This window comes from Equus caballus, chromosome 16 (assembly GCF_041296265.1).
Source record: "Equus caballus isolate H_3958 breed thoroughbred chromosome 16, TB-T2T, whole genome shotgun sequence".
In the NCBI taxonomy this organism is placed as follows: Eukaryota; Metazoa; Chordata; class Mammalia; order Perissodactyla; family Equidae; genus Equus; species Equus caballus.
This window is the reverse complement of record NC_091699.1, coordinates 48,698,484-48,726,021: the sequence shown is the minus strand read 5'-3', so window position 1 is coordinate 48,726,021 and position 27,538 is coordinate 48,698,484. Positions and strand designations below refer to the sequence as shown.

The window sequence follows — 27,538 nt, the reverse complement described above, 5'->3', positions numbered from 1 at the left end:
CTTCCTCAAAAAAAAAAAAAAAAGAAAGAAAGTCATGCCAAACAGTTTTCCAAAGTGTTGATGCAAATTTATATGCCCAGAGCCAGGAAAAAGAGATTCTTTCTTTTTTATTTTACATAGAAATCTTTCCCCCATCCTCTCCCCACCACCATCCCCTATTCCCCATCCTGCTTGGCTCAGGCCATGCCCAGCAGCAAGAGGGAGGCTGGCAGAAGCTTGGGCAGGCTGATGATGCCTGAGAAGCCTCAAGCACTTTGGTCCATACAGTCAACAAAAGACCATGGTCTGGAGGACAAGAAACAGCCCAGCGACATCTGATCATGGCTATAAATGGGAGCCTGGAACAGGGAGCATGTGCTGCTAGCATGAACAGAGAGCTAGTCACATTAGCTCCCACAGGTAGGCCCAGTATGTTGGGGGTGGGGCAGAGTGAGTACAGGAAAAGCAGTCTCTGGACCTCACCCTCACCCCATCTTCTCGTCTTCCCTTGCCCTCAGGGCTGGTCCTGGAAGAGGGGCCTTGCCTCCAAAACTCCCTGCCGAGCCAGTCGCCAGTCCTCAGCTTATAAGTTGGAGGCATGTATCTGGCCATTGATCAGACTCACTGTTCTCACTACCACAGGAAGTTGTCCAGCTTTGCCTGGGAGGGAGGGAGCAGGGTCCTTGCCGCTATTCTCTGCTTAGCCTTGGCCTTGGGCTTAACAGGCAGTGGGCGGATCATAGTCGTGTCAGTCTGAAGGAGATGTCAAGGAAGAGGCCTAAAGAGGGGCAGGAAAGGCTCAGACTTGGGGGTGGGCAGCCCTGCTACACTGAGCAAGGTCTGGTTCTACACACCTGAGGCTGCAGCCACTGGCAGGCTGGGGTAGGTGGGTACAGGGTACGGATGGTGTGGACTCTATAGCTCAGCTCAGCCCAATGCCACAGAACAAGGATACAGGCTGGATGAATTTTGTTCGGCCTCCAAGCCCATCGAAGCCTGTCCTTACCTAAAGCAGAAGGAAGAAGTGAGTGGACCATGCTAACAGGCTAGAGGGCTGGCAAACCAGCCCCACCCCTGAAATGGCTGGCACTTGCCACTGTGCTGTGACACTCACTGCATCTGTGTTGCGACAGGGCTCCACCCTGGCCCTCTTGAGCTGTTTCTGGCCCAGGACAGCATTCCGGATGAAGACAGGGAAGGCACCAGCCAGCTCCTCATCTGGCTCTCCCACACAGCGCTGGCCGCCCAGTGAGAGCTGGGACTCCTGCAGGGGAGACCCCAGTGGCAGGTTTGATGAGTAGGATGGCAGTGAAGAAGGGGGATGGGTAATGGTCAGGGAACAGGATTAGATCTCTGATGCCTCATCAGGAGGCTGGAAGGACAACGAGTAGGGTTCCCAGGTGGCTCTAAAGTACCTCCATCCTGGGCCAGGAGTGAGAGGGGTCTGGCAAGACCCTGCCCTTTTAGAAGTCCAGCTTCACACTCAGTCCTTGCAAAGGTTGGATGGTGACTGCCTGAGCTGCTTCTGGGAAGCCTTACCTGCTTGTGACCTTTGGGCATCTTCTTGGGAATGTCTTGAACGGGAGAGCTGCAAGAGTGTGACATGAAGGCAAGAGGCAAGTGAGCAAGACACAAGGGGCAGGCGAGCCAGGCTCAGCAAATGCCCCTTAGAGAGCCACTATGTAACACGGTTGCTGTTATGGCTGTGTGCTGGATAAGGCATCTCAGTGATCCCCACCCCAAGTGCAGGTTTGTGAACTGGACAGCCACAGCTGTCAGAGTGGCGGAGGCAGGGGAGGTTGGACCACATCCCAGTCTTGTGGCTTCCTCTCAGGGTCAAGCTAATTCCAATGCTCCCCAAGCCCTCAGGCACCTCACCATGTCTCAGACTCTATGTGGGACTAGTGAGCCCAACTCATTCACCACCCATAGGAGAAAAGCCAGTTATGCCCTGAAGCAGGCAGAAGGCATCTAATGAGCTCAGGCCTAGCCCTACCTGTCCAGAGAGCAGCCCCCCTCCACAAGACCCTCAGTAAGTTAGATAGCCCATAAAGTGCTCTCACAACTCAGGGCTAGGCCATCTTCTTAGATAATCTGTGTAGGCAGGGCCTGGGGCAGAACAGATCATGGTCACAGGCCCTGGCCTCCCACTCCCAGCTCCAGAGCTGGACACTGTTTCCATGCAATTCCTGGGGACCCTGGCAGCCGGATACCCTCTCCTGGTATTTTTTCAGGTGGGTGTGAGGATGGTCCATGACCTACAGCTGACCCTGTGGCTTCTCAAAGCCAAGAGGACAGGGGCAGGATCAGGGCCTGCCCCCATAGCATATGGTGAGGTCACATGATGACCATGGGAAGATTCTCCCCTTGCTGCAAGTCTGGCTCTGGAGAGGCTGATCTGAGTTGGGGGCATCCGGGGTTCTCTCACACCCTCTGCAGGCCCTGAAAGTGGTAGAAACATCTCCACAAGGCCTGACAGCCTGCAGGCCCCAGATGCTTACTTTCAACCTTTACAGCTAAAGAAGGGGCAACATGAGGACGCCAGAGTGTGAAGCAGGCAGTGATAGGCCTCCTGACTGCAGCCCACATGCCCTAAGTTTGTTTCTCATTGCTACCAGGCCTGGCCCTGTACAGCATGGGTGCCTCCACCCCTGAGGTTGGGCAGTGGGGGATAGCCCAGCTGGCTTTCCCTTTTGCACTCTCCCTGGGCCTCCTCCACCACCACAGGCTAACATCTAAATTTCTTTCTCTCGTGTCCAAAGTCTTTGATTAAGAGGAAACCTGCTGAGCCCTTGACCTCCCTTACTTGAGCAGTGTATACCTACACGTATGTACGGGAGTAGGTCTTAGCTCCATGATGAACTACACTTGGCCTGCCTGGTCAAGGACAGCTTCCGCATTCCCAGTCCCGCTGTACCCCTAGTGCAGGTCCTACCCACCCTATTGCAGGTCCACACAGCTTCTCATGCTTGCCCCTGAGGGCTACTGTCTTAAGTGGTGGAGCCTTGGGCTCCACGATTTGAGATGGTTCTCAAACCATCTCTCAAGCATTAGCCTGAGAGGCACACAGTGGAAGAGGAAGTTCACAGTCCCTGGCTCAGGACTCTGGTAGGCAGGCATTCAAGGTATTGGGAGCACACACACCCTCAGCACCATCAGCCCAGACCTGCCCCTACTGGGACCCATATGTTCTTTCCAACTAACATCCCAACACCTTTGATTGAAGGGTGCTGGTGAAGATTAACGAGACAAGCAAGAGAAGGGCTTTGCACAGAGTGAGTACTCAAGAGAGGGAAGAAGAGGTGGCTGGAATAAAAGCCATGGTCAAGCCCAGGTGGCCCTAACTGCCCTGTCAGCCACTCAGAGCTATTAGGGCAGGGCTTGCAGAGATCTCTTAGCCATTCTCCCTCCAGGCTGTGGACAGGGACAGGGACTATCACTTACTGTGCCTTCTCTGGACAGAGCTTCTTAGTGTGACCATGCTGGATGCTAGAAGGCCGGCCTGGGGGGGTGGCCACATCAAAGGTGGCATTGAGGTCAATATCATCACTGAAGGCTGGCCGGCGAAGCTTCAAATTCAGCACCTCCACAGGAGCTGGGCTGTAGGTAGAAATGGCCTGGTTACTCAGGATCACAGTGGCAGGCCAGAAGGACAACAGCCCCTCAAGCATCACAGATAGCTTGGCTCCAGGAGCCTGGAGCCCATACCTGGCTCAGGGCCACCCTGCAAGGAAGCCCTAATTCTACAGAAAAAAACCCACTTGGCTCAGTCCTTCACACAGTCATAGGACAGTGAAAGTATAGAAGACATGGAAAGAAGCAAGCAGAAATCCACACAAAACCCAAACATACAAACAAAAGGCTACTGCCTTTTGACCAAGTAGCCTCCTTTCTCAGAATGCAGTGCAAGGAGCCAGTGAGAGACGTGACCACAGACTGATGTAGAGGGATTTCCCCTCCAGTGCTACTTTTCATGGCAAATGGCACAGTATTAGACACAGTCAAAATGACTCCCCTAGGGGCAGGGGGTACTTTCATAGCTTGAATATGATACAGACATTAAAGTAGTGTTTCTGGAGAGTAAACTTAATAATATGTGAAAATGTTCATATGTTAAATTTAAAAAGCCATACAGGGCCGGCCCAGTGGTGTAGCCGTTAAGTTTGCACGTTCAACTTCAACAACCCGGGTTCCACCGGTTCGGATCCCGGGTGCAGACATGGCACTGCTTGGCAAGCCATGCTGTGGCAGGCATCCTACATATAAAGTAGAGGAAGATGGGCACGGATGTTAGCTCAGGGCCAGTCTCCCTCAGCAAAAAGAGGAGGATTGGAAGCAGATGTTAGCTCAGGGCTAATCTTCCTCAAACAAAAAACAAAACAAAGAAAAAAAAGCCATACAAAATTCTTGTTTAATAGGCACAAGAGAAAAAACACACAAATTAGACTTCCTGAAAATTTAAAATTTTCTGCATCAAAAGATACTATCAACAGTATAAAAAGACAATCCATAGAATGGGAGAAAATATTTGCAAATCATATATCTGATAAGGGATTAAATCTAGAATACACAGAAAACTAAAACTCAACAACAAAAAAACAACCCAATTCCAAAATGGGCAAAAGACTTGAATAGACATTTCTCCAAAGAAGATATATGAATGGCCAATAAGCACATGAAAAGATGCTTAATATCTCTAATCATTAGGGAAATGCAAACCAAAACCACAATGAGATACGTATTAGGATGGCTACTATCAAAACAGAAAACAAGTGTTGGTGAGAATTCAGAGAAAATGGAACGCTTGTGCACTGTTGGTGAGCATGTAAAATGGGACAACAGCTGTGGAAAACAGTAAGGCAGTTCCTCAAAAAATTAAAAATAGAATTACCATATGATCCAACCATTCTACTTCTAGGTATACACCCAAAAGAACTGGAAGCAGGATCTAGAAGAGATATTTGTACACCTATATTCATAGTAACATTATTCACAATAGCCAAAACGTGAAAGCAACCAAGTGTCCATGAAGATGAATGGATAAGCAAAATGTGTATATACATACTATGGAATATTATTCAGCTTTAAAAAAGAAGAAAATTCTGCAATACACTACAACATGGATGGACTTTGAGGACATGCTAAGTGAAGTAAACCAGTCACAAAAAGACAAATACTATATGATTCTACTTTTATGAAGTACTTAGTAGGCAAACTCAGAGACAGAAAGTAGAACGGTGGTTGCCCGGCTCTGGGGGGAGGGAGGAGTGGGGAGTTGCTGTTTAATGGGTACAGTTTCAGTTTTACAAGATGAAAAGAGTTCCAGAGATGGAGAGTGGAGATGGCAGCACAACATTGTGAATGTATTTAATACCACTGAACTGGACACTTAAAAATGTTGGTAGGCGCTGGCCCGGTGGCACAGCGGTTAAGTGTGCACGTTCTGCTTTGGCAGCCCAGGGTTCACCGGTTCGGATCCCGAGTGCGGACATGGCACCAATTGGCAAGCCATGCTGTGGTAGGCATCCCACATATAAAGTAGAGGAAGATGGGCACAGATGTGAGCTCAGGGGCAGTCTTCCTCAGCAAAGAGGATTGGCAGCAGATGTTAGCTCAGGGCTAATCTTCCTCAAAAAGAAAAAAAAGAGTTGGTAAATTTTATGTTATGCATATTTTACCACAATAATTTTGGGAAAAAACTCTATGTATAGCACAATCACATGATTTGGTGCACACATCTCCCATGCCAACAGCCACCCTCCTCATATAGAAAAAAGACTGAAAGGAAATACACTGCATGTCACTGGTGACTACCTAGGCAATAAGTCCGTCTGTTCCAAATTCTCAATAATGAATGTGTTTTTACTTTATAATGGGAGAGGTATTCTATCAGAAAATTGCAGCCAATAGGATTTTTCTAGCTCATCCAGGCCTAGTGGGGCTCCCCAGTTCCTGTGGTCAGAAGAGATCTCTGGGGAGTATTAGGGACAACACCAAGAACACCCTCTCTCTTTCCTTCCCTCAGGAACCTTTCAGGGCTGCCTACAGCTCTACCACTCTCACTGGTCAGGGACAGAGGGCTGAACTGTGAGGGTATTAGTCTCTGGCTAGGAGCCCACTGGGGTGTGCAGCTCAGAGGAAAGGGAACTACTTGTACTGATTTGGGTAGGTAAACAATGTGGAAAGCTTGGACTATCTCTTCCTTTCCCTGGCCAGGGCCCTGGAAGGTCTACCTCTTCCTTGCCTGCAAGTAGAAACAAAGACTGCACAAACCCACCTCAAACCAACCCCATGCCGGTTGCTTTGCTTCCCACTCTATGAAACACAGCATAAAGCAGCAGCCAGGACCACCCATGCCAACCTTTTTGTAGTATCTGTTATTCTGCCACTATTTACCAACCCCAGCAAGTCCAGGCCCAGGTTAGGAGAGGTGCACTCATGAGGCAGGCAGGGTCTGGCTGAGGGGAGCCATTTTGCCCTCCATGTGGCTCACGGCACAGCTTCCTGCTGCCATCTCCTCAGACCTTGCCCAGCGGTGCCTATGGCACGTGCCCAGCCTTGGCTCAAGTCAAGCCAGTCTTCTTTACTTTCACCTTCCCACCATCCACAACACTAAACTCAAGACTCAGGAGGCTCTCACTGTGACTCCCTCGCTCCCCTATACCCACATCTGGCTCATATGAACAGATTTCCTGTTTCCTCAGACTGTTCCCAGTATATCCTTTTATGAGTTCGAACAGTTTCCCTTCCTGCCAAGGGTCTTGCTTTCCTTCCCACCATCTGTCTGTCTGACGAAGAGGAAGAGTGGGAGGCCCAATAACCCTCCCTCACTGGTTGAGGTCCTGGCTTAAGGCCCTCCTGGGTGATACCATCGCCTTGGGGACACTCATCCAGGGCCAATGTACAGGGCTTCATGCCAGAGGCCTCAGGAAGTGAGGCAAGACACTCAAAGGCCCCATTTCCAAAACAGAGCCAAGGCCCTGGGCAGATTCATCGTCTGTGTGGCCTGGAGTCAGACAATGTCTCCTCTAAGAACTCACAGCACTTAGCAGGCCTACCCTAAGCAAAGGCCTTCCCAACTCCCTTCAGCCTGGAGGTCAGGGGCCCTTAGGGTCCATGAGAAATGTCTTCTGAGCACCCCATCTGTAGTTGGTAATAGCTGCCTCCTGAGGCCACCCCAAAATTACAAGACTGAAGGATAATCCTACTGCAACAAATGGAATGGACAACCACCATCAGTACCCATAGATTTCCAGAAAATTCTGGGAGAGAGAGCATGGCCAGGGAACAGGAGACCTACACAACAGCCAGCACCCACAAAGACAGGGCTATGAATGCAAGGGAGAACCAGGGGAAGATCTGGATTTTCAGAAGCATTAAATAGGCCTGAAAACTGAAGTGCTGATGGAAGATGTGAGCTTGGCTCCACCCCTTCCTATGTCTGCACTGGCAGAACACCAGGAAGCCAGGCTGCTACTCTGTGCTAAGAACTGGAAGGGCCTTTCACCTGTAACATCAAGCAAACCATCTACAGTGACTTAGGGCAGCCAGTATCAGAGAGTAAAGCTCTCTGCTTCCTGGGTTCGGGTAAGACTCAGCATGAGGCCAGCTCACTGCACACTCCCCTCAAACCCTGCCCACATAGGTTGGGTTCTCAGGCAGCCTTTCATCACTCCTCCTTAGAGGGCCACAGGCAGCCAAGGAACCCCAGACATGGGAGGAAGTCCAAGAGAAAGGTCACGATGATCCTGAGAAACAAAATGTTAGACCATAAAACAAGGAATAGCATATTTTTCAAAGGATGCACTCAGAGAGCAAGAAAGAATGCTTGCAAATTTAAAATCTGATTCAGCCTTAAAAAGGAAGGAAATTCAGACACAGGCCACAACATGGATGGACCTTGAAGACAGTATGCTAAGTGAAATAAGCCAGTCACAAAAGGATAAATATTATATGATTCCACTGATATGAGGTTCCTAGAGTAGTCAAACTGATAGAGACAGAAAGCAGAATGGTGGCTTCCAGGAGTAGGAGGAGGGGGAAATGAGGAGTTAGTGTTTAACGGGTAGAGAGTTTCAGTTGCGGAAATGGAAAAGTTCTCTAGATGAATGGTGGGGATGGTTGCACAACAATGTAAATGTACTTAATGCTACAGAACTATACACTTAAAAGTGGTTAAAATGGTGAATTTCATGTTATACATATTTTACCACAATAAAAGATATGATTAAGTAAAAAGTTATAAAAATTAAGAAATTCTAATTAAAATTTAAGAAAATCTCTCAGAATGAAAGACAAAAACACAAAGGACCAATCCAGGAAGTCAGACATTAGACCTGCAGGTGTTCCAGAAAGAAAGGCCGGAGACATTGGCGTGCAGCAGATTCTCAAAAGAAAATCACAAGAAAGTTCCCGCAGCTGAAGGGAGATTCGAGTGTTCACATTTAAAGGACCCACCAAGAGCCCAGAAGGATGAATGGAAAAGACTCATCTGGGAAGTCGCAGAAGCCCAAGGGTAGAGGAAGCAGCCTAAAACTGTGCCATGAGGAAAAATAGATTCACTTACAAAAGGGCCAAGAATAGGATGGGCATCAATTTCTCAGTGGCAATACTGGATTTTAGACAACTAGAAAGCAGGGTCTTCAGAGTTCTGAGGGAGACTAACTTTCATCTAGAAGCCAAACTGGCAATCTAACCTAAGAGCAGCATAAAAGTATTCTGACATGCACTCCAGCTCCCTTCCTTAGGAATTATTTCAAGATGACCTTTAACAAAGCAAGGAAGTAAATAAAGAAAGAATAAGACATCAGATACAAAAATCAGTGGCTCCAACCAGGAGAGAGCTGGGAAAAGTCTCAGGATGACTGCCTTGCTTGCTCACCTCTCCACTGCAACCTTGGGTGCTCCCTCGAGTGCTTTCTGTCAGCTTGGAAAACTGGAACCACCCTGAATATCCACTGAGAGGAGAAGGCCTGAGTGAACATGGCTTGTGCACTCCATGCACAGTGGGTGAAGGAGGAACAACATGGATCTCTGTGGACTAATCTGAATATATCTCCAAGGCATTCCAGAGAGTCATATTTGAAAAGCTACAGGGGCCGGCCCCGTGGCAGAGTGGTTAAGTTTGCGCGATCTGCTTCAGCGGCCCAGGGTTTTGCCGGTTTGAATCCTGGGCACGGACATGGCACCGCTCATCAAGCCATACTAAGGCAGCCTCCCACATGCCACAAGTGGAAGAACCCACAACTAAAAATACACAATTATGTACTGGGGGGCTTTGAGAGAAAAAGGAAAAAGTATAAAATAAAATCTTTAAAAGCTACAGTATGACACAAAAGTATCAAGAAACACCTAAAATCAAACGCCCAAATGACCCCCTCCCCCCATGGCTGTGTATGGCTCATGGGATTTTCATCTGTAATGAAGCAGAGGTCTAGGAGGGTTCGCATCAAGCTGGTGACCTGGTATCCCTTGGGCTGGAGTGCAGGTTCAAGGAACCATCAATGGGTGATAGGTTGAAAATCAGAGGCATACACCAGTTCCACCAGAGTGATCTTCCTCAAGTATCCCCAACAGCTTCCATTGTGTTTAGGATAAAATCCACGCTCCAAGGCTGCCCACGAAGCCCTGTAGATTTGGCTCATCTGCCACTGGCCCCTCTCCCTGAAGCATACCCAACTTAGTCACACCTCAGGGTCCTTGCTTTCACCATTCTCTCTGCCTGGACTGTTTTTCCTTCAGATCTGAATATTGGTTGAAGGAATGTGCCTGTACATTGTGATACATCAAGAAAGCTTAAGTCTTCTTCCAGACCCACATAGCAATCTGTCAGCTATCATGGGGCAAAGGTGGATGGCAGGGTCTTTTAGGGGACCTGTAGTTTCGAGGGTCTTGCCATTAGAGCAGAAAGAAGACAGGGCAAAGCTGCTACTGAGAATTCAACAACTATTTTGAGAGCCTGGGGCCCTAGGAAAGGACCCTGAATTTAGAACAGACTGTGCCTAGTTAAAAGAAGAGCTAATACTAAAAGCGACAGACTTGCCACCCTAATTTTTATGCCCAGAAAAATACTGGATTAAAAAGGGAATGAGGTCATCCTGCATGCAGCTTGATGGGCAGTCCACCCCAGCTTTGTACAGACGTAGACTTCTCAGATGTGGGATCCTGCTGGATTGAAAGATGGGGGAGACCAGAGCAGTCCTCTATATACCAAGGTGGGCTGCAGGCCCTGGCACGAGGCTTACTCAGAATGAAGTGGACTCATCCCCAACTGGGAGCTGCAGACCAAATCCCCAACTGGGAGCTCATGGCTTGGCCATCCAATCCCTCAGCTTGTCTAGCTCCAAGAGATCAAGTAAGGCCTGGCAAGCAGCAGGCACTCAGTAAGGACCTGCTGTAGGAGTCCAGGTCTCAGAGCAGCCTGAAGTGGTAAAGAAAGTAAGCAAACACAGCTATGCAAAGTCCCTGGGTGCCTCAAGGCAGCCTGTGTGCTTGTGCTTCCCTCACTGCGGACGCCAGACACAGAGGACAAGTGCGTGGAAACACCCTGAGGCCCATGGAATGGGAAGTAGAGGGAGTGCCATGGAGCCTGCAGAAAGCAGACTTGAGTGATATCCTAGGAAAAGGAGTTTTACTTCCTGCCTTGAGGCAGCCTGGGTTCTAAAGCTTTGTCCACATGGAATGGTCTCTGAGATTATCACCTTCCTGAGGGTGGGTACTATACCCACCAAGCTCCTGACAGAGCCCTTGTGTTACCTAGGGCTTCCAAGGTGGCATGGCCAATGGGCATTGAGGGTGGAGTGTAGAAGAAGGACTAGAAACAAAGCCTAGTTTGTCAAAATCAACCACACACTGGACCTCATAGAGAATCATGTGCCCATCACACACTCACAGCTCTTTTTCAGTCCAACCCAAAGTGGGGCAGGCAGGCAGCTGTGGTTCCATGAAGAGACACTGGAAGATGCTAAGGTAAGAAAGGAAAGAGTAAGATTGAGGAATTAAAGGTACAAACGAGAATGAGAGGAAACTAGCTTGTATGCCTTCACTCCCTCGTGCAGATGCTGACAGGTACTATGGCGTGGGGAAAGGAGCGTGCGTGTAAGGAAGCTGGTGGTGAGGGACACAGATTAAGATGTGGCTCCAGGGCCCTGCCCCATGGCTGAGTGGTTGGGTTCATGCACCCTGCTTCGGCGGCCTGGGGTTTTGCCAGTTAGGATCCTGGGCGCAGACATGGCACCGCTCATCAAGCTATGCTGAGGTGGCGTCCCACATGTCACAACTAGAAGGACCCACAACTAAAAATATACAACTATGTACTGGGAGGTTTTGGGGAGAAAAAGGAAAAATTTTTTAAAATCTTAAAAAAAAAAAAACGATGTGGCTCCAGGTCAACTCACAGCTAAGTGTGTACAGATTGAGTGGACCAGGCTCCAACAAGACTTTAGAGCACCTCTGTGGCCTGTGGCACCTGACACAGCATCTGACTAAGAAGTGCTACCTGTGCAGAGGAGGGTGAGCTTATGCCTGCTGAGGAGACTAGAAAAGGCTCTACAGGACAGCTGACCCTTCAGCATGGAAAAGAGCTAAAGCACAGAAAGGCACAGAAGCAGGAAGGCAAGGAGTGTTCCACTGTGTTTGACAGTAACATATGGCTGAAGCCTAAAGATCCACCACAGCCCACAAGGCTGGCTCCCTGAGTGCCTTGGACACAGTGCTGAGCGGTCAGGGAGCCGTTTGGCAAAGGAGGAGTGTCATGATGCTGAGGAGCAGAGGGATGGGTCACAAGCCTCATGTGGAGGTGGTAGCAAGGGAAAGGGTCAGGAGGTACCACAGATGGGGCAGGCTCCAGCAACTGATTGCATGTTGGGAAGAGGGAGCATAATGACTTTCCAAAGTACATTGAAAAGTGGCTCAAATAAAACGCTGGGTCACTAGGTTATGTGTTTTCTGTCTGGGCCATCAGCTGGGCAGCTAGGCAGGAGACAGCCCTGAGGATACTCTCTGCCAGCCGGCTTCTGTGAAACACTTAGGAGGACAAATGGGTGGCCACTCCAGGCAGGGACCCCATCCCTCTGCCTCTTGGCTCCCTCTGCTGGCAGCTTTAATGCACACATTCCTGCGACCAGAAGGGAATTATCCCAGTGAGTGGTTTCATGCTTGTTTCAGGATCTGGGGCAGACAGATGCATTTGGTGAGGCATTCCATAAACAGGATGTGCTGAGACAGTCAATGTTCCTGCCCCTTCTCTGACCATCCCTAGGTCCTCTCTGGCCTACCTTGGCCTCTCCTTGTCAGAGCCTAGAACTTGTCTCAAAGCTGCTTTCCAGCTAAATCTTGGCTATCTCCCAGCACAAGAGGTCCACAGCCTTCAGACCCACATGGGCCACCCACCCCAGCAAAGCCAGGAGGAGTAAAGATCCTTCCCAGACAGCTCTTCCAGCTTGGGGCCCCTGCACCACCCCAGAGGGTCAACAAACCTCTCTAAAACCAGGCGGTTGACAGTCTCGCTGTCCACTGGCGGTAGGTTTAGGGTTTCCTGCAGCATCGTTAGCTTTTTTTTCAGGCTCTTGGGGAAGGAAAGAGAAGAGTGTAAAAGAAAGGCTGAGGCATCAAGTCCAGAGAGAGTGCTAAGGACATGAGCAACATGCATGAAGGGCAAGCCCACTGAGAACAGAGTAAGGTCTGAAACCCCAACATCAGGCTCAGGAGGCCAGGACCACCTGGCTTCAGAACCCCTCTCTGGTGGAGTCTCTCCTCTGGTGACCTCAGGGATGTAGGTCAGGACAGACTGTGAAGGAAGACCCATGGTGCTGTCCGCCCTCTTCTGAGGAGGCCCAGGCTCCAGACCAGGGCCAAGGTGAACATCTGACCCAGGAGGATGTAGGGAGCCCAGAACCACAAACTGGTGCACAGGTTCCTGGGCAGAGCTAGCCCAGCGCTGCTCTTGGAGGGCGCACAACCAGTCCTCATTCCAATCTGGCCAGGGATGTCCCTCACCACGATTTCTTTGTCAGCACTCTGTAAGTCCTTCTGGGCCGACCTCAGCTCCAACTTGGTCTGGTCTAGCTCAGAGTAGACTGTCTGCAACTACAAGAAAGTATAGGGAGTAAGGGACCAGCCAATGGGTGGCCATGTGCCCTGCCCCCGCCTACAACTACCCAGTGCATGCTCATGGTAGCCCAGGGTCCAGAAGAGTCTGGGGATATGGGAGGAAACCCTAACTCTGTGAGCAACGTTCACTGGAGCTGCCCAGGAGTGGGAGCTGCTTCCTATACTCTGCATACCATGGGTACACCATGCCCAGAAATAAAAGCAGCTGTGCTAATTGAACCAGGTTTCAAGAGCCCTCTACTCTGGGCCTGGCACAAAAACAGGCCTCTGAAGCTGTCAATTTGGGACCTGTGCTCTCTGGTCAGCTGAGAGGTACCCAGAAGCCAGGAAGAGCAGAGGGGAACATAGTGTGCACATGTTGAGGGGATACCAGACTGATCTGTCACTCTAAGTGGACAAGCAACATAGCCAGAGCCAAAGCCCAGTAAGGACCAATAACCAGTCCCTGTGTGTCATCCAACAGCCCCATTGAGTCAGCTGCACCATCAGGCCCCACAGCCTTGCTCAGGAGACATGAATGAGCATGACAAAAGGACAGCCACCTGTCCCCTGACCTTCTGCTCCCGCTAAGTTACCTTGCTTCTGGAAGAAAACAAGTCCTTCTTCAGCTTGTCAGCTAGCTCCCCTGAGGCCTTCCGAGCCTCTTTTAGATTCTCATACTCTCTACAAAGGGGTCATGGAAAGAGATGTCAGAACAGGACACCCTGCTGGTTAGACCATAGCCATAGCACCAACCAAACACAAAGTCTAGCCCAACCCCTCAGCCCATTCTCATTCCTACTCTAACGCCTGAGCTCAACAGGGACCAGGTGGCACTGAGGAGGGTCTGTACTCAATGCAAGGAGAGCTGGTGATTCTCTGTTCCCTGCTTGTCCTGCAGGCACCGGTGATTTGAGAGGATTTGCAGGAAGCCCTGGCCTCACTAGGAGGACCCCTACACCACCTGGCCCCCACAGGAGTCAACTGGGATCCTCCATGCCTGTCAGCCAAATGGACCCTTTTTCCCAGTTTCACACCCACAGTAGTAGAGAATCTGAGCAGTTTCTGATGCAAGCCAGGCAGGGTCAGTAACAGTGCTGATGGGAAACAAGCTTCAGATATCATGACAAGGCTTATAGCTCAGAGAGCTGTGCCAACCTTCTTAGGAATAACACTTATAATTCACACTCAATTCTCTCAATAACCCTATGAGGCAAGTTATTACTATCTCCATTCAGGAAGCTGAGAGTCAGAGAGGCTAAGAAACTGGCTCCTGGCCACACAGTGAGAGGTGGGTTCAGGGTTAGAACTGAGGCAGCATGGCTCCAGAGCTTGCCTCTTAACTCCACCTGCTCTGCTTTACAAGAGATAGGCATGGGCCGACCCAGTGGCGCAGTGGTTAAGTTCACACGTTCCACTTTGGCGGCCCGGGGTTTGCCGGTTCAGATCCTGGGTGTGGACATGGCACTGCTTGGCAAGCCATGCTGTGGTAGGCATCCCACATATAACGTAGGGGAAGATGGGCATGGATGTTAGCTCAGGGTCAGTCTTCCTCAGCAAAAAAGAGGAGGATTGGCAGCAGATGTTAGCTCAGGGCAAATCTTCCTCAAAAAAAAAAGAGAGAGAGAGAGAGGCAGTAGATGGAGAGGCACGGCTGGGGTGCCATGGCTTAGCTCCTAGGCTTGGACAAGGGGGCCAGAGTACACACTTCTTAAGGGATACGCAGTACACAGCCAGTTGCTCCACTGCTGACTGTCCCACACCCATGTCTCGGATCATCTCCTCCACCTCCGGCCGCTGGCTCTGAAGTAGGAGCTCAATCCTGAAAAACACCCATCCCACGGCATTTAAAATCTGGAGGCTGATGGGTAGATACCCAGTACAGCTCTGCCTCCCTTTGCTGCTGTTGCTATGGTGACAGCCTGGGCTGCTAGGATGCTTTAGCAGGCAGGTCTGCACAAAGAAAGGCCCCACAGCAGAGCTAAGCGCAGCTGCAGGGATGCTGCTGGGGAAAAAGGGATGCTGACAAAGGGCCTCAAGGTCAAGGATTCCCCAGAGAAACGTTCTTGGAACAAAATACCTGCCAGGTTGTCTGGCCACAGGAAGGAGTGTGGCAAGGGTCCCCATGGAAAGTAGCAGAGCCCACAGAGGCTGAGCAAAGAGATCTGTGGGTTCCCCTCTCCCAGCACCCCTGTGGCCTATGGAGATTTGAGCCACAGAAGCGACCCAGCCCCTGCTGCAGTCCTGGGAGCTGTGCCACTTGGTGGCCCTGGATGCAAGGGCATAGGGCAGGCCCCAGCTCCAAGCTCACCGCTCCATGGTCTTCATCTTGCTCCTGAGTCGGCGGGCTTCCTCTCGTGCTTGTTTGGTCTCATCCTGCTGCTGCTCCAAGTACTTCATCTGCTTCTGAAGAGCAAACACACCCATACATATCTGTTGCTTGGAGGTTCTGAGGGGCCACAGGTAAAGTCACTGGGAGAACTCTACCCAAGAGCTGTCTGCTTTTGAAAATACTAATAATTATGTGCCTCTAACCCCCAGGAGGTAAGGCTCCTGGGTCCCACTCTGGTTTGTGCTTTTTCTTTTTTTTAAAGATTTTATTTTTCCTTTTGCTCCCCAAAGCCCCCTGGTACATAGTTGTGTATTTTTAGTTGTGGGTCTTTCTAGTTGTGGCATGTGGGATGCTGCCTCAGCATGGCTTGATGAGTAGTGCCATGTCTGTGCCCAGGATTTGAACCAGCGAAACCCTGGGCCACCGAAGCAGAGCACGTGAACTTAAGCACTTGGCCAAGGGGCCAGCCCCTGGTTTGTGCTTTTTCTGCTAAGAGGCCCGAGGCCTTTTGGAAACATAGCTTCCTCACCTCCCTGCTTGCTTTCTCCTGAGATACGTCTTACTATAGGCACAGCCCCCTGCCAGCATCTATGGGGCCATTGTGGGCTGCTAAGGTCCTGTGGCCTGGGCCTCATGGTGCATGTTGTGCAGGAAGAAGACGAAGCCTGGAGCACAAATTCAGGCCTCATTATCGACCATCTAGACCCATGGACAGTTGCCAGGATAGGAGAGCTGAGCCAGAGGCAGCTGGCCAGGCTGCCCTCAGCACAAGACCACTCCATCTCTGACCTGGGAATGCCATCAGAGACTCTTGCTCTGCAGCCAGGTGCTGGTTTGCTTCTTCCCTCCCACTGGCAAGGCCACATGATCCAGCCCAGCCACCAAGGAAGAACAGAGACAATGAACACCCTGGGGCCCTGTCTCTTCACGAGGATGGCTCCCTTTGCCTTTCAAATGGCATCCAGCAAGGATTGCTCCTTCCTACGAGACCAGAATATCAATTGTGGGTTCAGATCAATCACCTCATGCCCCTTGGAGAGCAAGAGGCTCAGCAACCCAGGCTGATACAAAATTCATCTGGGTCTAGAGCCGCTTGCTCTGCAGGCTTTGATCTGCCTGGTCAGCTCAGCACAGCTGACTTCAAAGGCCCCCTGATCCTGTCTGGGATGCTGTTTGATCTGGCTCCAGAGAGCAGCCTAGCCAAAGACTAGAGTGTTAATGGAAGGTTCTTCAGGCTGGCTTTGCCAGTGGAATAAAAACTACTTTTGGAAACATAGCCCAGCCTCACCAAGGTCTTGGCTGAGTAGCCCCTCCATGAAGCACTGGGAAGGCCTCACCTCTCCAAGCTACCTAGTACAAAATCCATAAGTGCAGCCAATATGGCCCTTTTCTTATGGGCTAGATAGATATAGTATGGGAAGCCTGGGAAGAAAGGATTTGTCTCCATTTTACAAGTGTGCAACCCAAGTTATTGACCAAGGCAAAACCAGAAGATAAGCTGAGAGTGGTGAGCCCAGGACTGGGGCTCTATCTCCCCACCAACTTATGCCCACAGGACCTGGGGACCCACCTTGAGGGTGGAGCACAGCATCTCGGCCTTGTCCAAGGCCCTCTGCAGAGATTCCACGGTGGCATTGCGTTCTTCCAGCGTGTCCCGCAGAGTGTCAATGATGACCTGGCTGTCCCGTTTCTCCTTCTCTGGAACAGGGGAGGAGGGTAGATGGAGGAGAGGCCTGTTCACCCATCAGCATGAGAATCTAGGCCCTTGGGCTCCAGCACCCCACCCCAGAGCCAGGTGAGGAATAAGTCTCAGGCTAGAAAGTTGGGTGGCCCCCTTCTCTCTCCAGCATGCATCAAACCAGGGAAGCTGAGCCAGAGTCTCTTCATGCAGGGAATGAGACCGTATTTCCGCTGCTTGGAACTACTTGAGTAAAGAATTCACTGCTCCCCACTCCTGTGGGTCTATTTAATTCATCATCCCAGAACTCAAGTAGGTTCCTACCAAACTTGGCGGCCGAATCCTCTCCTATAAATACTCTGTTCCATCAGGCAGCCCCCTCCCAGCCTGGGTCCTGGGCAAGAAGCCTCAGAAAAAGAAAAGAGGCTCACCTGGTCTAGGTGGACAGTCTCAGTCACCTCCCTTTCCTCTCTTCCTGCCAATCACAAGAGCTGGCAATACTCTTGGACATACAAACAGGGAGAGCTCCTGGCTCTACCAGAAGGTTGGAGGCCTTTCTCCCAGGGCCTTTCCCTCTAGTGCCCAAGTCAGAAGCTTTCCAGGGCCCTTGTCTCTTGCCAACTCACCTTTCTGGGAAAGCTGGGCTCTGGTATTATCCAGTTCATTCTACAAGACAATATGCACAATAAGTAGCAGGAAGGCATCATAGCTGGCCTCTACTCAGTCTCCCATAAGGCTTGAGGGGAGCCCCAAGAGGGGACAATGAGGCCTGTAGGTCCAGGGAGACATGGCCTCTGCTGTATCTCAAGGCCAAGCTAAGTCAACAATGGAGAAATAAACCTTGTTTTATGTCTGTGCGCCTTTTTAAAAAGTAGGTAAGATGGAGGAAAATAATCTCAAGTATAAGACCCTAGGACAGGGAAAGAGGCAGAACAGGGGCAAGAGAAGTGAGGTTGGGCCTGTGTGATCAGTCAGTCTTACAGCAGAGGCTTCCATTGCTTCCTTGGCCCTGTGCTGCCCCTTATCCTCTCTGGACATCAGTTGCACTCACTGGGGACACAGAGTTGGGATGGCCAAGGACCTTGGGCCACCACTCCTTCCCTCCACCCTGGGTCCTGCCTGCTTCACAGTCTACCTCTCTCCAAGCTCTAAGCTAGCTCTGTGTACCACAAATCTTCCACCCCCAGAATCCAATAGGGTAGATGAGCCAGAACAACTTTGTGCCTCTGGATGAAACCTCACATGTGCTAGGCTCTAACCAGACTGTTGTGAGGGCCAAATGAGCCTTTCAAAGCCCATGCATAAGTTCCAGAGCCACTACCGCAGAACCACGAGAGGCTGGGGCAGAAATGAGCCCACCTCCCATTCAGGTGTCTGGAGCACTCCACATTCTGTGAGCAAGAGAGGTGCTTACTCCATAAGCAGGAAAACAAGGCTCTGCAGAACTGAAAGGCTTGGTCAAGGGTCCATGGTGGTAGCTGGATAGAATCCAGGCAAATTCTCCTCCAGATCACCCTTCCCAGGTTGATACAAGACTCAGAATCTCACATGTGACCGATACTAAGGACTAGCCACAGTGGGTGGATAAGCCCCCTACTGCCAAACTCTCCACCCAGGACTCTGGAGGCAGGAGATTTTGGTGGCTAGACTGCTCAGGTAGGCTGAACACCTGGAGGTGGAAGAGGTGGGTGGAGAAGGGTAGACATGGACTGCCTGAGAACAGACACCATCCCAAAGCTAGTCCCCTGGCTCCTTCTACACCCAAGCAAGGTGCCTTCCAAGCCTTTGCTCCAAACCACACAAGATGTTGCCTCCCTGCCTCCTAGATTTGGCTTTGAAAGCCAGAAAGAAATGAAGCTGCCTTTGTTCCCTTTATCACAGAGAGGACAAGGCTTAAAACTGGGAGCAGTTACCATGACGATGAACACGTTGGCTTTAAGCATGAAAGCTCCACGTTCTTGAAGCAGTGAGGTTCCAAGGACATCATGGCACCCCAGGGCCAGGGCCAAATGAACCCTGATTTGACAGATGCCCAGAAAATTAACTGAGTTCAGCTTTACTTGCGAACCCCATCCCACTTCCTTGAGAGGTTTCTGCCAATCCAGCCCCCTTGTACACAAAGAAAGCTATATCTTAGACTTGGAGGGGAAGCAGTAGAAGTGTAGGAAGGAATCTACCCATCCTCCCCTGCAGTGTGGGTTTCTACTCTGGCTGCACATCTTGATTCCAGGGGCTATGCACTCTATTCCTACCTGAGAAAGACTCAGGCATCTGGATATATACCTAGCTCCCCAGGAAGTTGTGAGGCACAGCCAGGTTTGTGAAAATTGGGCCCACACATCTTCCCCAGCTGAGAACTAGAATAGTTTCCTAACTTATCTCTAACTGCCCAAGCAGCAAAGTGGCTGGGAAGGATGGTTGTAGATCCTTTGCAAGGTGAAGGGACCTCAGGAGAGACACTCTGACCTTCGGTCAGAATTGCCCTGAAATCCCAAGGGGAAGGCTCACAGTCAAGTGTCTCCCTTCTTCCCTAACAGTGTATTTCTCCGACAACTGTGTCTCATCACGTTCTCTGCTCTCCTTGCCTCTACCTTGAAATCTCTACCAAGTCTCCCCTCCAGAACTCCATCTCCATACTCTAGGTAGTTTCCCTGGGTGGGAGCAGAAAGTGAATGCTCAGAGGGCTTGGAATTCAGTAGAATGAGATAAATTCTGGGTACCTTTAAGAATTCTGCATCTAAGACACTCTCCTCCTCCTGGGCAAGGTCAAAGAAGAGCTTGTTGATAATGGTTCTTCTGCCAACCTGGATGGGAGAACAAGATAGAGTATGACTGCATAGCTGAGTCATGGGCGAGGGGGATAGGGGTATACATGCAGCCTAACATTGCAGCCAGGCCTATTCTCAGGCCTAACATTTCACGGCACGTCCTCTGGAGTCAGATGACCTCTGCAACCCTGTAGGCACCCCAAGCTGGTGCCACTGGTTTGGTAGTTACTAAAGTCATGGCACTGCAGACTCATGTGGTGATTGCTCAAAAGACACCCCAATTCTAGGTGCCGTGCATTGAGGAAATGGAGAAAGGCAGAAAAGGAGGTCAAATCTACCTAGGTGAAGATTGACCTACACAACAAGTCCATCCATCAGCTACCCTTGGGCATAAGCAGGCCTCTCAAGCCACTCAAAAGCACAAGTGAGGCTCAACCAGCCTCAAACCATGAGGGTCCAAAAAGGTTAAAGATATTGCTCAGTTTCAGAGGTGTTTCTTTGTTCCTCCTCCCTGGCAAGGAGAAGATGTCTTCAGCTGAGGTGTTTTCACCCTACCACCCTCACCTGGATTCGGCACTGCGGACAGGTCCGACTTGGTGCTGTCTCGAACCACTGAATTAGGCTGGAATGAGAAGCAGAAAAACAGACTGATGAACCCTGGCTGAGTGGAGATATACAGGCCAGGTAGCCACCTTGACCACAACAGGGTCTGTCCCGATCCTCCTCAACCCAATGCCTGCTCCTCAACCCAATGCCAACAGGAGGGCAGCACCACAGGCAGTGCCAGCACATCCCACACGGCCTGACTGACACAAGCACTCTGAGCATCTGGCCCTTTTTTTGGCCCCATTGGCTTGGCTCTCCCTATACCTGAGCTGCTCTTTTGTCAGCCTTCTAGGCTTTGACTGGTGGGAAACAGTCAAAGCCCAGGGTCCCTCAGAGAGGGGGATCCTAATAACACCCCCACTTTAAACTTTCACTTTCAAATTAAAGGGCTACACTTTCAAAGCTAGGGTGAACAAGAAGTAAAAGCAAGTAGCAGTGCAAGCAAATCACCTTTGCATCATTTCTCTGGGTGATCTGTCAACATCTCAAGCCTTAAACTTGAATTCAAGTAGTCTCCTACTAGTGGATTCTCCCATGCCCAGGGACCAGGGAGAAACAGAGTCCTTTCTAGAAGATAATACCATCATCCCAGGCCTCAAATTTTTGTCTATAAAGAATTTTTCAAATACTATATACAATATATAATCAAAGCTAACTATGCACAGTGGAATACTACACAGCAATGAGAATAAATGAATCTACAACTAAGAACAATATTATAGATGAATCACGTAAACATAACATTGAGGAAGAGAAGCCAGATACAAAAAAAAGGTATATTGTGTATCACTCCATTTATATGAAGTAAAAAAGTAGCCAAAACTCATCTATGCTGCTGGAAGTCAAGATAGCAGTTATTCTTATGTGCGGGGGAGAGGCTGGTTGGTGGGAGTAATTGGAAGAGTACACAGGGAGGTTTCTGGAGTGCTGATGTCTTGTTTCTTGATCTAAATTCTGGTTGCATGGGTGTATTCAGTGGGAAATTCTGCAAGCCACACACTTATTATATGTGTACTTCTATGTAATACACCATATTTCAATAAAGTGTTTTGGTTCTTTTTTAAACAGTCACATGTTTAAAAACCAGAATATACCCACACAAAGACTTTAGATATTGGAATTGTCAGACACAGATCATAACACATTATACTAAATAAATAAAAACCAACATTGGAAATATCAGTAGAAAATTAGAAAATAAAAGACGATCTAGCAGAATTTAATAAGAACCAAACAGAAATTCTAAAACTGAAAAAATGGCCAAAATTAAGAATTCAATGGATGAATTTAATAGCAGTTTAGACACAGCTGAAGAAGTGGTAAGCTGAAAGAGTTCAGAGGAAACACTGAGGATTAAAAAGATGTAAAAATATACAAAAGATGCTAAGAGATACAGAAGATACTGTGAGAAGGTCCAGCATACATATAATTAGGAATTCCAGAAAGAAAGTGTTAGTTAGAATAATACCTTCTCCACAAGAAGTCTATGTCCTAATGTCTGTCTTTGTTTTTTTTTAGGAAGCTTAGCCCTGAGATAACTGCTGCCAATCCTCCTCTTTTTGCTGAGGAAGACTGCCCCTGAGCTAACATCCGTGCCCATCTTCCTCTACTTTATATGTGGACACCTACCACAGCATGGCTTGCCAAGCGGTGCCATGTCCACACCTGGGATCCGAACCGGCGAACCCCAGGCCACTAAAGCGGAATATGCGCACTTAACCGCTGTGCCACCAGGCCGGCCCTATGTCCTAATTTCTAAAACCTGTGACTACATTACCTTATATGACCAGAGTAATTTTGCAGATGTGATTAAGTTAAGGATCTCCATGGGGCCGGCCCAGTGGCGCAGCGGTCAAGTTCGCACGTTCCGCTTCTCCGCGGCCTGGGGTTCGCCGTTTCGGATCCTGGGTGCAGACATGGCACTGCTTGGCACGCCATGCTGTGGTAGGCATCCCACATATAAAGTAGAGGAAGATGGGCACGATGTTAGCTCAGGGCCAGGCTTCCTCAGCAAAAAAGAGGAGGACTGGCAGTAGTTAGCTCAAGGCTAATCTTCCTCAAAAAAAACGGATCTCGAGATGGGGAGATTGTCCAGCTGTGCCCTACATAATTACAAGTGTCCTTATTAATGATTCAGGAGTGTCAGAGTCATAGAGAGATTTGAAGATGTTAACACTGCTGGCTTTGAAGATAGAGAAAGGGGCCATGATCCAAGGAAAGCACAGTCCCACTTACACCTTGATTTTTACCCAGTAAGATGCATTTTAGACTTCTGACCTCCAGAACTGTAAAGTAATAAATTTGCATTGTTTTAAGCTACTAAGTTAGTGGCAATTTGTTATAGTAGAAATGAGAAACTAATATAGAAAGAAAAGAGGTCCCAAAAGAATGGCCCCGAAATTAAAATATCAAATTGAAGCTGGGTCCCTAAATAAGGGCCTTCTTACTTTTCTGCCTTTCTTCCAGTGAATTAAGACAAACTATTTTTAGAACAGTAACATTTCTTTGGTGGTGTTTTAATAAAAGTTCTTCCTGTTGCAAGTCATAAAAGTAAAAACAGCAAAAAGAAAAAAAGAAAGAAAATAGATAATGGAATAGAGGCAATACATGAAGAGACAATGGCTGATAATTTTCCAGAACTGATTAAAGAAATCATTCCACAAGTTAAAGAAACCTAATAAATCCCAAGCAGGATAAGTAAAAACAGTAACAAAAAGAGAGCTGAGGTGGCTATATTATTGTCAGATAAAATAGCCTTTAAGTCAAAAAAAGCTATCAGAGACAAAGAAGGATTTTATATATTGCTATAAGGTTTAATCCAACAAGAAATAACAATTATAAACATATATGCACCTAACAACAGGGCCCAAAAATGTATGAAAGAAAATTGTACAGAGTTGAAGGGAGAGGGGCCGGCCCCATGGCCGAGTGGTTAGGTTCGCACACTTTGCTTCGGCAGCACAGGGTTTTGCCGGTTCGAATACTGGGTGAAGACATGGCACTGCTCGTCAAACCATGCTGAGGCGGCGTCCCACATGCTACAACTAGAAGGACCCACAACTAAAAATACACACAACTATGTACTGGGGGCTTTGAGAGGAAAAGGAAAAATAAAACTTAAAAAAAAAAAAAAGAATTGAAGGGAGAAATAGATAGTCCTACAATAAAAGTTGGAGATGTCAATATCCCACAATTTCAATAGTGGATACAACAATCAGACAGATGATCATTAAGGAAATAGAGGACTTGAACAACACTATAAACCAACTAGACCTAACAGACATATACTCCACCCAACAATAGCAGAATACACATTTTTATCAAGTGCACATGGAACAGTCTCCAGGATAGGCCATATATTGGGCCACAAAGCAAGTCTTAAGAAATTTTAAAAGATTTAAATTATGCAAAATATCTTTTCTGATCACAATGGAATGAAACTAAAAATAAATAACAGAAGAAAAATGGAAAATTCACAAATACTTGGAAACTAAACAACATACTCTTAAACAACCAATGGGTCAAAGAAGAAACCACAAGGAAAACTAGAAAATATCTTGAGATGAATGAAAATGAAAATGAAAACAACACACCAAAACTTACGGAATGCAGCAAAAGCAGTGCTAAGAGGGAAATTGGTAGCTTTAAACACACACATTACAAAAGAAGACACACATTAGAATAGCCATTATAAAAAACAAAATAAAACAGAAAATAAGTGATGACAAGGAAGTGGAGAAATTGTAACCCTTGTGCATTTTTGTGGGAATGTAAAATGGTGCAGTCGATGTAGAAAGCAGTAAGGCAGTTTTTCAAAAAATTAAACAGAATTACCATATGATCCAGCTATTCCACCTCTGGGTATAACCCAAAAGAGATGAAAGCAGGAACTTGAACAGACACTTGTACAATAGTGTGCATAGTAGCATTACTCACAGTAGCCAAAACACGGAACCAACCCAAGGTCCATTGATAGATGAAGGGGTAAACAAAATGTGGTATTTCCATACAATTTTATTGTTTAGTCATAAAAAGGAATGAAATTCTGATACATACTACAACATGGATGAACCTTGAAAATATTATGCTTAATGAAATAAGCAGACTCAAAAGAACAAGCATTGCATGATTGCACTTACATGAGGTACCTAGAACAGGAAAATCCAAGGAGACAGAAGGTAAAATAGAGGTTTCCAGGGGCTGTGTGTGTGTGGGGGGAATGGAGAGTTATTGTTTAATGGGTACAGTGTTTCTGTCTGTAATGATGAAAAATTTCTCGCGATAGTGGTGATGGTTACACAACATTGTGAATGTACTTAATGCCACTGAATTGTACATTTAAAAATGGTTAAAATGAAAGGCATCTTTCAGTTCAGTGAGCAAAACACCATGAGCAAAGCTCACCCTCTTGAGTTAAAAAAAATTTATGAACAAGAAATTATCATTGAAATTAAGTGGTGGCAGACACGTCCAAGGAATATTACAGGGATTTGATATCTTTATGAATCTTGTGATAGATGAAGGTGTGGAGAAGGCAACTAGTCGGCAACAGAACAATACTGGAATGGGGGTATTACAAAAAAATAGTATCATGTTAGAAGCCTTGGAAAGAGTATAAACAATGGCTGTGTTCACCAGAGAAATCAATTGCTTTCACATGTTCCCTCTCCAAAAGGCCTGTTTTACTACTATATAAAAATGGGGTTGTATACATTTTCATATTGAACTTTTGTTAAATAAACTTTTGTAATAGGAAAAAAAGGGTTAAAATAGTAAATTTTGTTATATTTTTACTACAATTAAAAAGTACATAGTGAAAAAAAAGGAAAAGAATGGTTAAAATTGTAAATTTTGTTATGTACATTTTACCACAATTAAAAAAGGAGCTCTGATCAGCTTGTCCACAGCTGCTAGGGGAATCTTTCTCCATCAGCTGTACGTTCAACAGAAGAGTCCTATAGGGTCAACAGGACGGCTTTATCAGGGAGCACCTCCCTGCCCTTGGATATTAACTTGGGTTTGCTGGCGTCAGTGAATATGTTAGAGTGTCTGACCAGAGATGACTCTGGATAGAATCAGTACAGACCATCAAGCAAACGACAACAAACTGGGTAGCCAGAGTGTCTACAAGGTTTCTATCTCAAAGAAATGAAAGGGCTCATTAGTGTAGTGAAAGCTCACCTCTGCCAGGGCTAAATAGTTTTGAAGTCACATCGTTTTGCAAACCGATCAAGGAAGCCCCTACTCTATCTTCACTGAACCAATCCTATCCCCCCGGACTCAGCCCAAGTATCATCTCCTTTGGGAAGCCTGCCCTGACCTGCCTGACCCAGGTCGGGAACCTCCAGTGGGGCTCCGTCTAGTGTCATTCTCATAACCCATCTGGGTTCCGAGGACGGGTCGTCCGGAGGCCCAACACCCCACCGCCCTGTAGCCGAACCCGGGCGAGCGCCCAGCCTCGACACAGGGGTCACTCACCACTGCAGGTGAAAGGTGTGGCCGCAGTGGATGGCGGCCACGTCGCGGGAGTGGTCGAAGAAGTCGGAGCAGATGGTGCACAGCGCACGGATAGGCATGATGACTGTTCTCAGAGGGCCCAGATAGCCAAGAAAACCGCGACTGGTCCAGCTTCGTGAGGACGCCCCCGCCTCCGCTCGCTTCAAATTTGGCTCCACTGAGTGACTTCCGGGAGCAGACCGGAAGTGGCGAGAAAGTGGCGGCGGAGCCTGAAGGTTGGGCCTGGATTGGACGAACCCTCACGGGGCGGGGCTTAACACCCCAGGGGCCTTAGAGAATCCTGGGGCGGAGTTAGGACTTGAACCCGCTAGCGGTAACTTTCAGGCGGCTCCCGGGTAGATTCAGCCGGTACCGTGAGAGCGTAGGGCTGGACTGGGACGGGGAGCAGCTACGCCGCCAGACAGGCCCCTTTCTGGAGCAATACAGGGCGATATGGTCCCAAGCCAGAGCTGGTGCGAGGCGCGCCGGGAACGGGCTCCTCAGTCCTGTTTTCTCAGAGCAGCCTTCTCTGCACTTCTCGAGTCGAGAAGACTGCGGCCAGAGGGGAATGGGACGATGGTCCCGATGGACAGCGGGTACCCTGGGTTCTGGGCAGTGCTGGACCATACCCTGGAAGGCCATAGTTCCCACAGATCAAAAGACTGCTCCACCCTCCCAAACCCTCGGCTTTGAGTGGTCCTAGAAAGATGGACACAGGTTTTTTGGGACACCCCTCAAGACACCCCAAGGTCACCCTGGCTTTATCCAAGCAAAGCATGATGATCCCTAAGTTTGGAGGCAGCAGAGCCAGTAGCCTGACTTTAGCTCTTAGCTCCCAGGAGGATCAGCTATGCCTCCAGACTACAGCGGAGTTGGAATTTTGAAGGCCCAGATGCTTCATAGGCCAGTGACTAACAACCCCTTTTTATTATTCCCACATCAGAGAAGTTGTCTTTGGGATGCTCCCTGAGAAAGAGCAGCATCTCTGGTGAGTTCACTGGGGCCATTGGGGCTGGGGTAACTCTTCCTAGGAGTTCTCAAACTTAGTTATTTTTAGCAGTGTTACTCCCCTTTCCCCAGAAGAAACCTTATTCAGAGTCCTATAATATAAAGCTGATTTGTTTCACCTGAAGTAGACCAGCATGAAGTCCTTTGGGCCTACGTGGAGAGCACAGGTGTTGTTCACAGAAAGGAGGAATCAACACAAAGGGGGCAGCATAGAACCTTGGTGCAATGCCCACCCTGCACCCTCTCCCCAGCCCAGGGAAGCCCACTTTGGTCATTGGCCAGGTCTCTCCCTAAGGTGGCTGGTCCTTGGTGGGTTCCAATTCTATGCCTAAGTCAAGACAAGAGCTCCTTATTCAACAGGACTTGTCGGAACAGCAGCCCAGAGGTTATTCCTTGGCATAAGCCCAGCAGAGGACCAACCACCCATGTGGATTTATAGGGTCCAGAAGACACCCCCACCCCCACCCCTGCATCAAGTAACACATGGTGGTGAGGATGATCTGCACTCTCAGCCTAAGCAATCCACACGGCAGTGTGTACAGGCCACTACCTATAAACCTAATCCCAGCCTCTCCCTCCCCA

At 48.6% G+C, this 27,538-nt stretch overlaps 1 protein-coding gene and 1 pseudogene across 3 annotated transcripts; one reads left to right on the top strand and one right to left on the bottom strand.

Moving 5' to 3' along the window:
* Positions 1-45: 45 nt before the first annotated feature.
* On the bottom strand, positions 46-26,700 carry TRAIP (TRAF interacting protein). Of its 3 annotated transcripts, none has more exons than XR_002800596.2 (15): positions 25,931-26,160; positions 20,411-20,468; positions 19,799-19,882; positions 17,705-17,744; positions 16,971-17,098; positions 15,380-15,474; positions 14,777-14,890; positions 13,665-13,752; positions 12,976-13,065; positions 12,456-12,544; positions 3,424-3,579; positions 1,519-1,567; positions 1,094-1,243; positions 834-985; positions 46-757 (listed from the first exon to the last, which is right to left on the bottom strand). XR_002800596.2 is itself a non-coding variant. In XM_014731671.3 (15 exons), the coding sequence occupies exons 1-15, from the start codon at positions 26,026-26,028 to the stop codon at positions 613-615; spliced, it is 1,410 nt and encodes a 469-aa protein (XP_014587157.1). In that variant the 5' UTR covers positions 26,029-26,700; the 3' UTR covers positions 46-612. The 3 variants fall into 3 exon arrangements, 2 of the variants coding, with proteins under 2 accessions (XP_014587157.1, XP_014587159.1); XM_014731671.3 differs by having other exon boundaries at positions 46-732; positions 935-985; positions 25,931-26,700; XM_014731673.3 differs by lacking the exons at positions 12,456-12,544; positions 12,976-13,065; positions 13,665-13,752 and having other exon boundaries at positions 46-732; positions 935-985.
* LOC138918035 (small nuclear ribonucleoprotein G pseudogene) lies at positions 24,842-25,199 on the top strand (annotated as a pseudogene).
* Positions 26,701-27,538: the final 838 nt, after the last annotated feature.

What these genes read in the sequence shown, in the direction of transcription:
- TRAIP (XM_014731671.3), bottom strand. Translation starts at nt 26,028, where the DNA reads ATGCCTATCCGTGCGCTGTGCACCATCTGCTCCGACTTCTTCGACCAC. An exon ending in GTGCTGACAAAGAAATCGTG is followed by an intron (nt 12,545 to 12,975) that starts GTGAGGGACATC and finishes TCCTTCCCCAAG; the next exon opens with AGCCTGAAAAAAAAGCTAAC. An exon ending in GAACAAAATTCATCCAGCCT is followed by an intron (nt 733 to 934) that starts GTATCCTTGTTC and finishes CATCTCCTTCAG; the next exon opens with ACTGACACGACTATGATCCG.